Below are 14,105 nucleotides of genomic sequence, written 5' to 3'. Positions count from 1 at the left end.
GAGCAAAAGCAGTTCACAAAGTGGAGGATGCAGAGCAGTTTCACAAAATAGTAGCCTCTATTCCTTTGACTTCATGGCAAGAACAAAGGCAATTGGTCTATCTGCTTCCACTGACCTTGGTTCATTTGAGTTCGCTAATTCATAATCATGCAGTTCTTTCTAGTGAACTATACACTTCCCAACACAGTATTTCATCTGCCAGTCCTTTGCCCATTTTCCTAATCTGTCCACGTCTTTCTACAGGCTTCCTGATTCCTCAAAACTATCTGCCTCTCCACCTATCTTCATTTTGTCTCCAAATGTAGCCAGAAAGCCAACAAATGCATCATCCAACTCACTGAAAAGAAGTGGTCCCAACATTGAAACATGCAGAACACTTTGGCCTATTTTCTAAGTACCCTGGAACCTCATCCTTATTAGTGGACTCCAACATCTTGCTAACCATTGAAGTCAGGCTAACTGGCCATCATTTCCTTTCCCCTGCTTCCATCCCTTCTTAAAGAGCTGAGTGACATCTGCAATTTTGGAATCCCCAAGAACCATTTCAGAATCTAGTGATATCTTGAACGATCACTACTAATGCCTCCACAATAAGACCATAATATATAGGAGCAGAATTAAGTCATCTGACTCATTGAATCTGTTGGTAAATTGAAATCAGATCATTAGAAATAGATGACATAAGGTCAGAAGGTGTTGAATCATTGTGGATAGAGCTGAGGAACTGCAAGGGTAAAAGACCCTGACAAAGGGATCAGTTATTCTGAATTCAGTGTTGTAAAACAAACTGGAATTGAATAGGGAGCTTTAGGTAGAAGAACTTTGAGGGGAAATTTGAGAAGGAGAAGCTAAAGTCAGATGTATCTGAATTACTGTGGAGAGAGGAATTGGTCAAAATTGATTGGAAAAGAACACTGGCAGGGATGATGGCAGAGCAGCAATGGCTGGAATTTCTGGAAGTAATTTGGAAGATATAGGATATATACAGCTCAAAGAGAAAGAAATGTTCTAAAGACAAGATGACACAACTGTGACTAACAAGAGAAGTCAAAGCCAACATAAAAGCAAAAGAAAGGACATATAATAGAGCAAAAATTTGTGGAAAGTTAGAGGATTGGGAAATTTTTAAAGAACAACAGAAGACAACGAAAGAGTCATTAAGAAGGTTAAGATAGAGTACAAAAGTGAGCTAGCCAATAATATTAAAGAGGATAACAAATGCTTCTGAGATACATAATGTGTAAAAGAGAGGATATCAGACCACTGGAAAACAATGCTGGAGAAGTCGTAATGGGGAACAAGGAAATAGCGCATGAAATGAATAAGTATCTTGCATCAGTCTTCACTATGAAGACACTAGAAGAATGGTGGAAGTTCAAGAGTGACGGTGCAAAAGTGTGTGAAGTTGCCAGTACTAGGGAAAAGGTTTTTGGGAAACTGAAAGATCTCAATGTAGATAAGTCACTTGTATCAGATGGTGTACACCCCAGGGTTCTGAAAGGGGTGACTGAAGAGATTGTGGAAGCATTAGTAATAATCTTTCAAAGTCTGAGAAAATGCAAATGTCACTTCACTCTTCAAGAAGGGAAAGAGGCAGAAGAAAGGAAATTGCAGGCCAGTTACTCTGATGTCAGTGGTTGGAGCACATGATAAAATAGGCCATAGTCAGCATAGTTTCCTCAATGGAAAATCTTGCCTGATAAATCTGTTGGAATACTTTGAAGAAATAACAAGCAGGATAGACCAAAGAAAATCAGCTGATGTTGTGTACTTGGCTTTTCAGAAGGCCTTTTACAAGGTGCCACCCACAAGACTGCTTAACAAGCCACAAGCCCATGGCATTACAGGAAAGATACCAGCAAGGATAAAGCAGTGACTGATTGGCAAGAGGCAAAGAGCAGGAATAAAAGGAGCCTTTTCTGATTGGAGGCTGGTGACTAGGTCTATGTTGGGACCACTTCTTTATATGTTAAGTGTCAATGATTTGCATGATGGAATTGATGGCTTTGTTGCAAAGTTTATAGACGATATGAAGATAGGTGGAGGAGCAGGTAGTTTTGAGTACTACAGAAGATCTTAGACAGATTAGGAGAATGGGCAAGAAAGTGGCAGATGGAATATATGTGAAGGGTATTGTATGGCCATGTACTTTGGTAGAAGAGAGAGGTGTCCTTTTAGAACAGAGATGAGGAGTTTCTTTAGCCGGAGAGTGGAGAACCCTGTGGAGCTCATTGCCACAGACAGCTATGGGAGCCAAGTCTTTATTGCAGAGATTGATAGATTCTTGATTGGTCAGGGCATGAAGGGATACAGGGGAAGCCAGAAGATTGAAGCTGAGAGCCTAATTTTTCTCCTGTATCTTATGGTCTTATGAGCCTGCTCTGCTATTTTATCATGGCTGATCCATTTTCATCTCAGCCCCAATATCCTGCCTTCCCCCTGTATTCCTTCATGCCCTGACTAAACAAGAATCTATCAACCTCTGCCTTGAATATATGCAATGACTTGGCTTCCACAACCACCTGTAGCAACACATTCCACAGATTCACCACTCTCTGGCTGAAGAAATTCCTCCTAATATAGATAGATAGATAGATAAATAGATACTTTATTGATCCCAAAGGAAATTACAGTGTCAAGGTAGCATTTCAAGTGCATATATATAAAATATATATATATATATTATAAAATAATAAAATATTACTAAAAATATCCAGTCTAAATGGACTCTATTCTGAGCAGTGTCCTCTGGTCCTAGACTCACCCACCATAAGAAACATCATCTCCACATCCACACTGTCTAGGCCTTAAGCCATTTGATAGGGTTCAATGAAATGCTCCCTCACTTTAGTAAATTTGAGTGAGTACAGGTCCAAAGCAATCAAATGCTCTTCATGTGATGAGCCTTTTAATCCTAGTATCATTTTTGTGAACCTCCTCTGAACCCTTGCCAATGTTAGCACATCTTTTCTTCAATAAGTGGCCCAGAACTACTCACAATACTCCAAGTGGGGCCTTACCAGTGCCTTATAAAGCCTGAACATTATGTCCTTTTTAAAAAAATATATTCTAGTCCTCTCAAAATGAATGTTAATATTGCATTTGCCTTCCTCACTACATTTCCTCACCAACATTTATGTTGGATTTGTTTCATCTCCCAGTACATCTCACTTATTGTGTGTCATTCACATTGAATGATGTTACTGGAGAATTTTACTCTCAAACAGCCGAACGTATGTTCTGAGATGCAGCATTCAGTGGAGCGAGGTTTTTTTTGGATAATTAACCTTTAGTAAATTCTGCACAAGGACTCCCAGGTCTCTTTGTGTCTTACATTTTTTAATGTTCTCTCCATTTAGAAAATAGTCTATGCTTTTATTTCTTCTACCAAAATGCATGACCATACACTTCCCAAGACTGTATTCCATCTGCCACTTCTTTGCCCATTATCCTAATCTGTCAAAATCCTTCTGCAGCTTCTCTGCTTTCTGAACACTTCCTGCCCTTCCACCTATCTTTGTATCTTCTGCAAACCTGACCACAAAGTCATTGATTTCATCGTTGAAATCATTGACATATAACATAAAAAGAATCGGCCCCAACACAGACCCCTGTGGAGCACCACTAATCACCAGCAGCCAACTTCATTCCCTTTCTTTGCCTCTTGCCAGTCAGCCACTGCTCTATCATTTTTGTAATACCATGGATTGTAATCTTACTAAGCTGCCTCATGTGTGGCACCTTGTTGAAAACCTTCTGAAAATCCAAGTTCACAACATCAACCAATTGTCTATCATGATTCTTATTTCTTCAAAGAATTCCAACCAATATGTCAGGCAAGATTTTCCCATAAGGAAACCATGCTGATCTTGGCCTATTTTATTATGAGCCTCCAAGTACCCCAAACCACATCCTGAACATTTGACTCAAACATCTTCCCAACCACTGAGGTCGGACTAACTGGGCCATAATTTCCTTTCTTCTGCTTCTCTCCCTTCCTGAAGAGTGGAGTGACATTTGTAATTTACCAATCCTCATGCCAGAATATATTGATTCTTGAAAGATCATTACTAATACCTCCACAATCTCTTCAGCCACCTCTTTCGGAACGCTGGGGCATAAACAATCTGGTCCAGGTGGTTTATCTACGTTCAGATCTTTCAGTTTCCCAAGCTGCTAGTACTGCTAACTTCACTCACTTCTGCCCACTGACACTCTTGAATTTCCAGCACACTGCCAGTATCTTCCACAGTGAAGACTAATTCAAAATACTTAGTTTGTCTGCCATGTTGTTGCCCCCTCATTACTACCTCTGCAGCATCATTTTCCAGCAGTCCGATGAATATTCTTACCTGACTTTTACTCTTTATATATTTGAAGAATCTTCTAGTATCTCTTTTAATATTATTGGCAAGCTTACCGTTGTATTCCAGCTTTTCCCTCTTTATTGGTGCTGGTGATGCAAAAAGACTTAACAAAAAGGCTGGATCTGCCCTTGGCTGCAACCCAGATTCTTTTGAATTAGTGGTAGAGAGGAGGTCACTCAACAAACCGTTATCCTTTATGGACAATCAGACACATCCTTTCCATGACCTGCTGAATAAGGAGTGGAGCAGCCTTTCCAACAGGCTCATTCAGCTCCACTGTCACAAGGATCGTTACAGAAAATATTTCCTACCAAATATGATAAGCATATACAACAGCTCATCTGTGTGACAGGCGAACACACATCATAGTGCAATAGTCTCTGCTTTATTTTGTACATTATTATTGCACAGTATTGCATATAATTGTACATTGGTGAATTATTGTGTACTGTATACTATTGTTGTGTACTTTATTTTTAGTTAATATTATTATTATATTTATTATTATTTTTATTATTTGCTATTATTGCTAAGTGTGTTTCTAAACATTCCTGCTGTAACAAAATAATTTCACACTCCAGATTAATAGTAATTATTATTATTATTATTATTATTATTATTATTATTATTATGAATTTTTTAGTTGCCTTCTGTTGGTTTTTAAAAGCTTCCCAATCCTCTAACTTCCCACTAGGTTTTGCCCTATTTTATGCCTTCTTTTTGGTGTTTATGTTGGCTTTACTTCGCTTGTCAGCCATGGTTGCATCATCCTGCCTTAAGAATATTACTTCTTTGGAATGGATCTACCCTGTGTCTTCCAAATTGCTCTTAGAAACTCCAGTCACTACTGCTGTACAAGTGTTCCCTTTCGATCAATTTGGCCAGATCCTCTCTCATGCCTCTATAATTCCCTTTGCTCAACTGTAATACTGATACATCTAACTTTAGGTTCTACCTCCCGAACTGCAGGGTGAATTCTATCATATTATGATCACTGTCCTCTAAATGTTCCTTTAAGCTTTCTGATCAAATCCTGTTCATTGCAATACACCCAATCCACAATATCTGGTCCCCTATTGGACTCAACTGCAAGCTTCACAAAAAAGCCATCTTATAGGCATTCTACATACCCCCCCTCCTGAGATCAAGCACCAGCCTGATTTTCCCAATCTACCTGTATATTGAAATCCCCTATGATTATTGTAATATTGTCCTTTTGACATACTGTTGTAAATTGTAGTCCACATACCGACTACTGTTTGGAGAATTGTATATACCTCCCATCAAGGTCTTTGTACCCTTAGCAGTCTCTTAGCTCTATCCACAATTCTACACCTTCTGATCCCGAGTCATCCCCTCCTGAGGATTTGATTTCAGTTTTTACAAAACAGGGCCATCCTACGCTCTCTGCCTACCTGCCTGTCCATTCAATATAATGTGTATCCTTGGATGTTAAAATCCCAGCTATAATCTTCTTTCAGTAGTTCAAAGGTTCAGTTCTATGTCAGGGAATGTACTCAGTATACAACCTGAAATCCTTACTCTTCACAGCGAGAAAAAATACAAATAGTGAATGACAGAAAATGTTAGAACCCCAAAGCCCCTCTCCCCCTCCCACACGCAAGCTGCAGTAAAGCATCTAACCTCTCCCTTCCCGTCCTCCCACCTGTTCCAGCAAAAAGCACTACCCACCACACAAGCTCATAAAGATCTCTGGCCATCACCTTGATACTTCAACAGGCCCTCTCTCTCAGTAATGAGGAGGAGAGAGATATCATTCTTGCAACAGTTGAGGAGTCCAACGGTTCACTGTTTTGATGTTACAGGTTTCAGTGTTGATCATTTTATTCCCCAAACTCAAGAGTCAGCAAACTCTTTCTCATGATTTTCTGTAACAATCCTTGTGACAGTGGAGCTGAATGAGCCTGTTGGAAAGGCTGCTCCACTGCTTATTCAGCAGGTCATGGAGAGGATGTGCCTGATTGTCCATAAAGGATAACGGTTTGTTGAGTGACTTCCTCTCTACCACTAATTCAAAAGAGTCTGGGTTGCAGCCAAGGGCAGATCCAGCCTTTTTGGTGAGTCTTTTTGCATCTACCTGCACTGATAAAGATGGAAAAGATGGAATACAAAGGTATTTTAGCCAATAATATTAATAATACAAATAGTGAATGACAGAACATGTTAGAACCCCAAAGTCGCTCTCCCCCCCATGCACAAGCAGCAGTAAAGCATCAAACCTCCCTTTCCTCGTCCTCCCACTTGTTCCGGCAAAAAGCACCACCCACCATGCAAGCCCCCAAAGACCGTTGGCCATTACCTCGACACCTCAACAGGCCCTCTCTCTCAGTAATGAGGAAGAGAGAAATATCACTCCTGCAGCAGTGAGAGGAGAGGCCAACAGCTCACTGTTTTGATGTTACAGTCTACAATGTCGCTTATTTCAGAATTAGAATCAGGTTTATTATCACAAGCATGTGACGTGAAATTTGTTAACTTAGCAGCAGCAGTTCAATGCAATACATAATCTAGCAGAAAGAAAGAAAAGAATAATAAATAAAATAAAACAATAAATTAACAAGTAAATCAATAATGTATATTGAATAGATTATTTAAAAATATGCAAAAACAGAAAAACTGTATATTAGCAAAGTGAGGTAGTGTCCAAAGCTTCAATGTCCATTTGGGAATCAGATGGCAGAGGGGAAGAAGCTGTTCCTGAATCACTGAGTGTGTGCCTTCAAGGTTCTGTATCTCCTACCTGATGGTAACAGTGAGAAATGGGCATGCCCTGGGTGCTGGAGGTCCTTAATAATGGACGCTGCCTTTCTGAGACACCACTCCCTAAAGATGTCCTGGGTACTTTGTAGGCTGGTACCCAAGTGAAGCTGACAAGATTTACACCCTTCTGCAGCTTCTTTCAGTCCTGTGCAGTAGCCCTCCATACCAGACAGCGATTTAGCCTGTCAGAAAGCTCTCTAAGGTGCAACTATAGAACTTTTTGAGCGTATTTGTTGACATGCCAAATTGCTTCAAACTCCCAATAAAGTATAGCCGCTGTCTTGCCTTCTTTATAACTACATCAATATGCTAGGACCAGGTTAGATCTTCAGAGATCTTAACACCCAGGAACTTGAAGCTGTTCACTCTCTCCACTTCTGATCCCTCTATGAGGATTGGTATGTGATCCTTCGTCTTACCCTTCCTGAAGTCCACAATCAGCTCTTTTGTCTTACTGACATTGAGTGCCAGGTTATTGCCACCATGAACAGGGAGAGACAGACACGGGAACAGAAATTCAAACTCTTTTTCTGATGAGCTCAAAGTTGCCCAGGTCTCCAGAAACCTCTGATGCTATCTTTCAGTCATAAGGTGACTTCCCATATTTATTTCCTGATTACTCAACCCAGGGAAGACAACTGAGTGTATTCACCCTATCTCTGTTCTTGAAGACCTTATACACCTCTGTAAAATCATTTCTCAGTCTCCTATGCTCCAAGGAATAAAACCTGAGCCTATCTAATCTCTCACTGTAACTTAGTCACTCATGTCCTGGCAATATCCTTGTAAAAGTCTTCTGGACTCTGTAGTTCATCATTCAGATAAATGAGCAATTCATCTGCATTATGCATAATTTATCTGTCGATTTTATCCTTACTTTCCTAAGTTATTGTGTGTCATATGTGTGTTATGTGCACTACTGTGCTTTACACCCAAGTCCAGAGAAGCACTGTCTTGTTTGATGGTATGCATGTATATAGTTAAAGGACAATAAACTTGGCTTGACTTGACTATAGCAGAGTGACCAAAACTAAACACAATACTCCTTACCAGCCTCCTGTAAAACTGTACCATGACTTTCCAACCTTTGTCCTCAATTTTTCCTGTTTGATGAAGGCCAGCATGCCTAAAGCCTTCTTCCCCACCCTGTCTAACTATGGTTCCAACTTCAGAGAACAATGGACTGACGAGGTATGCCTTTTAAGTAATACTCTGCAGGGTTCTGCTGGTCACTGTGAAAGTCCTACTTTGATATGACATTCTGAAGTGCAACACTTTACACTTATCTGAATTTATTGTCCATCCCTATTTCTCCCTGAGAAAGATGGTGGTAACCTGCCTTCTTGAACTACTACAGTCCTTTTGGCAAAGTATTCCAGGATCCAGACCAGTGACAATGAAGGTCTGACAATCAAGCAGATAGAGGAGCTGATTAAATCAATGGATGGTGAGCTATGGTGGCAAGTGGACAGGCATTTCATTGGCAAGGGGATGATTTGCACAGCAACAAGACCATTTGCTTATTGCAGAGGAAAATCTAGCCATGTTCTCTGTGACACCTGCTTCCTAACCCCAGTATTTGTTGTAGGTTCGTCTTTATGTGGAATTCATTGCCACAGGCACCTGTGGATACCAAGTCTTTATGTATATTTAAGGCAGAGGTTGATAGATTCTTGATTGGTCAGGGCATGAAGGGATACGGGGAGAAGGCAAGAATTTGGGGCTGAGAGGAAAAATGGATCAGCCATGATGAAATGGTGAATCAGACTTGACGGGCCAAATGGCCTAATTCTGCTCCTATATCTTATGGCCCTATGGTCTTAATAATTAACAGGTTGTAAATTTAGCATTCTTTCCCCAGGGTTTGGTAATGTGCCTCCTCAGTTGGTAAATTCCAGTGCTAACATTGAAGTTAACACGGGAGTGACTATGCATATAAATTGTACTGCAACCGGACATCCTCTACCAGTGCATGGGAACATACAGCTTATCACACCCCATGGAAAGGAAGTTAATGTAAGTACTAAGAGGCTACTGCTTCTCCCATCTTTCAAAATTCAACGGTTCTTTTTAGAATCAGAATCAGGTTTATTATCACCTGCTGTGAAACTTGTCTTTTCTTGTGGCAACAGTACAGTGCAACTTGTAAAACTAACATGTTTCCAAAAAAACCCATTAATAGCAAAGTAATGGAGTAGTGAGGTAGTGTTGATAGTGAGATGGTGAGGCCTGACTTCAGTGGTCAGAAAGATGTTGGAGTCCTTTATTAAGGATGAGGTTTTAGAATACTTGGAAGCACATGATAAAGTAGGCCAAAGTCAGCATGATTTCCTTAAGGGGAAATTTTGCCTGAGAAATCTGTTTTACTTGAGGAAATAACAGGCAGAATAGACAAAGGAGGGTCAGTGGATATTTACTTGGATATTCAGAAGCTTTTTACAAGGTACCGCACATGAGGCTGCATAACAAGATAAGAGCCTAAAGTATTACTGGGAAGTTACTAGCATGGATAGAAGATTGGCAGACTGGCAGCAGGCAAAGAGTGGGATAAAGAGGGCCTACTTTTTCTGGAGACGGATGAGCTGTACCAGGTTTTAGACGCCCAAGAAATGCCATACAATGAGCAATCACCAAAAAGATCAGTGCAAAAAGCTTGTCATGACGGCGCCCCAACGACTCCACCAGAAGTTAAAGACACACACACACACCCACTCACTCACTCACTCTGTTGGTTACCAGAGACTAGTGGTGTTCATCAGAGGTCAATGTTGGGACTGCTTCTTTTTAAGCTATATGTCAATAATTTGGATGACAGAATAGTTTGCAGACAATATAGAGGTAGATGGAGGGGCAGGTAGTGTTGATGAAGTAGGAAGTTTGCAAAAGGACTTGGACAGATTGGGAGAATGGGCAAAGAAGTGGCAGAATGAATATAATGTAGGGATGTGCATGGTCATGCACTTTGGTAGAAGGAATAAAGGCAGAGAATATTTTCTGAATGGGATTCCCTAAAGGTTAACTTGCAGATCGAATAACAAAGGCAAATGCAATATTAACATTCTTTTGAGAGGACTAGGATGTAAGAGCAAGGTTGTGATGCTGAGGGTGTAAGCTATTGTCAGACCGCACTTGCAGTATTGTGAGCAGTTTAGGGCATTGGAGGTTCACGAGAATGATTCTGGGAATGGAAAGGTTAAAATAGGATGGTGTTTGATGGCTCTGGCCTGTACTCACAGGAGTTTAGAGGGGCGATCTCATTGAAACCTATCGAATATTAGGTGAATGTGGAGGGGTGAGTCCAGAAACAGAAAAAACAGCATCAAAATAGAGGAGCATCTATTTAGAACAGAGATACAAAAGATTTCTTTAGCAGGATGGAGGTGAAACTGTGGGATTCATTGCCTCAGATACCTCTGAAGGCCAAGTCATTGAATATATTTAAACCAGTTTGATTGGTTCTTGATTAGTCAGGACATCTAAGGTTATGGGGAGAAGGTAGCAGAAAGGGTTTTGAGAGAGATAATAAATCAGCTATGATGGAACGGTCAAGCAGACTCAATATCAGCTGAGTGACCTAACTCTGCACCTATGTCATATGGTCTGATGGTCTTACGAGAGCGTAGGTCCACGGACCATTCAGAAATCTGATTGCAGAGGGGAAGAAGCTGTTCCTAAAATGTTGAGTGTGAATTTGCAGGCTCCTGTACCGCCTCCTTGTTGGTAGTAATAAGAAGGGTCTGTATTGAATGGTGAGGTTCTTTAATGATGGATGTCATCTTCATAATCCATCCCCTTTTGAAGATGTCCTTGATGATGGGTGGGATTGTGCCTGTGATGATCTTGCTAAGTCCTCTGCAGCCCTTTTTTTTTGATCCTGTGCATTGGAACCTCCAATACCAGGTAGTGATGCAGTCAATCCTATGCTCTCCATAGTACATCTGTAGGAATATGCTAGAATCTTTGGTAACATACCTAGCTCATCAACCTCATGAAGTATAGCCACTGAGGTGCTTTCTTTATGATCACATCAATGTTTTGGGCCCAGGAGAGATCCTCTATGATGTTGATGCTCAGAACATTGAGATTTTGTCAGCTAGAAACAAGTTCACCTCTTGATTTTCATCAGATATTCAGTCTGTTATCTTGTTAAGTGTATGTGCAAGTTAGGACACAAGCCATTTTTGCAAATCATTTTCAAGGACAGCTTTGTTGCGTAACCCTAAGAAGCTCAGATGGGTGCATTCCTGTTCCATTGTAAAGCCTTCTCGAAGTGTGGAATTCCTTCTCCTAGTTATGAATACTGTAATTGGGCTTTAGGCTGGGAATTGTGGGATTTGAGTGATGATGAAGGAAAAATGTCAGTTTTCAGGGCAGTGTGCAAGGTAGTGGTGATTGTGCTCCATTATAGTTGAATTTACTTCTTTTGGGAGTAACTCCCTATATTCTCTCATCTGGATCTCATCTCTTTTCCTACGTATGTTGTTGGTGCATTTGTGCCATGGCTTCTGGCTGTTTACACTCCACCTTTAGAATGTTGTGGATCTGATCTGAGATGTCCCTGACCAGGGAAACAATATATAACATTGAAGTCTTTCTTCTATCATCAGGTTCTTCCAGTGGATCACCCAATCCACTTGGGTTCCCGTTTAATTCCACTTCCCATTCCTATTCCGACATGTTAGTCCATGGCCTCCTCTGCTGTCGCATTGAGCAACACCTTATATTCTGTCTGGGTAGCCTCCAACCTGATGGCACGAACATCAATTTCTCAAACTTTGGTATTTCCCCCTCCCCCTCCTTCACTATTCCCCATTCCTATTTCCTTCCCTCACCTTTTCTTCTTACTTGCCCATCAACTCCCTCTGGTGCTCCTCCCCCTTTTCTTTCTTCTATGGCTTTCTGTCCTCTCCTATCAGATTTCCCCTTCTCCAGCCCTGTATCCCTTTCACCAATCAACTTTCCAGCTCTTCACTTCACCCCTACCTCTCCCCACCCCGGCGTTTCACCTATCACCTTGCACTTCTTCCTCTCCTCCTCCCACCTTCTAAACTCTGACTCCTCATTTTTTCTCCAGTCCTGTTGAAGGGTCTCAGCCCAAAACATCGACTGTGCTCTTTTCCATAGATACCACCTGACCTGCTGAGTTCCTCCAGCATTTTGTGTGTGCTGTGTTGTTTGATGTTGAGCTGAAATTTTTGTTTGGTGAATATATGAGGAAAGTGTTTATCTGCTATCATTTCCTCATTCTGTTTATTTCTTCTTTTTCTAGCTGACATCCACAAGAACTATAACACATCCGGTTAATCACACTATAAGCACATTCAGAGTGGCAAAAATTACCCCATCGGATTCTGGAGAATGGATCTGTCGTGTTAAAACTCCTGCTGGCTTCGCTGAGAAGCCATTCAATGTCTCTGTTAAAGGTATGTTATTACTATATTAATCTTTACAGCGCTATAACAGGCTAGTCATGCTGTCATATCGAGATCTCTGTTTATCCCTCACGTGAATAGAGAAGGCACAATAGCACAGCAGTTTGCCCAGGGCTACTGCAGAGATCCAGTCTGTAGGGAGCTTATACACTCTCCCTGTGGCCGCATGTGTTCCCTCTGGGTGCTCTGGTTTCCTCCCACATACTAAAAATTTAGTATGTTAATTAGTCACGTGTGAAATTAGAGGCTTCTTGGGTCAGAAAGGCTTGCTACCGTGCTGTAATTCTAAATAAAAATAAGATGAATTCTTCCCACTTGACTCACGCTGCACCTATCAGTACATCCCTCACCGTGCTACATCATCCCGTTTCTCCAGAATTCCTCACAGGATTTATTAGTCACATTCTTAAATTGGTGGCCCTTCATGTCAGTATTCTGGGGCATGTTCATACCAAGAAAGAGGAAGTATTAGGTCTCTTAAACATTAAGAGGGGCAAGTCTCCAAGGCCTGATGGTATCTAACCCAAGTTATTGAGAGAAGTAAGAGAGGAGATTATTGGGGCATTGACAGAGATTATGCATTTGTAAAAGCTTGGTCTTATCAGGGATAGTCAACATGGCTTTGCATGGGCAAATCATTTCTTATTAAGCTTTTGAGGTACTGACATTGATGACAGATGAGGACCAGGCAGTGAATATTGTCTACATGGACTTCAGTAAGGCATTTGACAAGGTAGGCTGATCTATAAGATTAGACATGGTCATTTAATAGATTGGATTTAAAGTAGGCTTGTCCATAGAAGATAGAGGATAGTAATAATGGAGGGGCTTGTGGTCTGTGTCTAGTAGTGTTCCACAAGAGTCGGTGCTGGGACATCTGTGATATAAATAAATGACTTGGACGAAAATATTGTTGGGCTTAATATTAAGTTCATAGATAACACAAGAAGTGATGGAGTTATCGATAGTGGAGAAGTATGTTAAATGATCATCAGGATGTGGATCAGATTGAGATATTGACAGAGAAATGGAGAAGGACTTTAATTGAGACAAGTATGAGGAGTTTCACTTTGGGCAATATGAGGGAAGTATACAGTAAATGGCAAGATCCTTAGAAGCATTGATTTATAGAGGAATTTTGGGGTCGAAATCCATGGTCCCTGAAAGCAATACAGGTAGATAGGATGATGTAGAAGCCTTATGGCATGCTTGCCTTCATTAGTTGAAGAATTGAATATTAAATCTGGAAGTCATGTTGCAGGTCTATGAAACATTAATAAGACCACATATAAAATATTGTGTGCATTTGCCACAATTCAGGGAGGATGTTGAGGATAAGGAGAGGGCACAGAAGAGGTTAACCAGGATGTCACCTAGATTGAAGAGTATTATGTATAAAGAATGATTAAGCATATTTGGATTGCTGTCTCCAGAGCATCAGAGACCAAGGGGATAGAAGTTTATAAAATTCTGGAAGGTGTATATAGTAAGAGTGGAAATATCAAATACTAGAGGGCATAGGTTT

General features: G+C 40.7%; 1 protein-coding gene across 3 annotated transcripts in view; it reads left to right on the top strand.

Moving 5' to 3' along the window:
• Positions 1-14,105, top strand: part of tek (TEK tyrosine kinase, endothelial) — a 211,530-nt gene that overhangs the window by 70,537 nt on the left and 126,888 nt on the right. For all 3 annotated transcript variants that reach the window (XM_059974911.1, XM_059974912.1, XM_059974913.1), the window contains 2 exons: positions 9,010-9,164; positions 12,418-12,571. In XM_059974911.1, the coding sequence (XP_059830894.1) occupies positions 9,010-9,164; positions 12,418-12,571 (309 nt within the window). The remainder of the gene's footprint in view (positions 1-9,009; positions 9,165-12,417; positions 12,572-14,105) is intronic.

Source organism: Hypanus sabinus, chromosome 7 (assembly GCF_030144855.1).
Source record: "Hypanus sabinus isolate sHypSab1 chromosome 7, sHypSab1.hap1, whole genome shotgun sequence".
NCBI lineage: Eukaryota > Metazoa > Chordata > Chondrichthyes > Myliobatiformes > Dasyatidae > Hypanus > Hypanus sabinus.
This window is presented reverse-complemented; position numbering and strand designations above follow the sequence as displayed.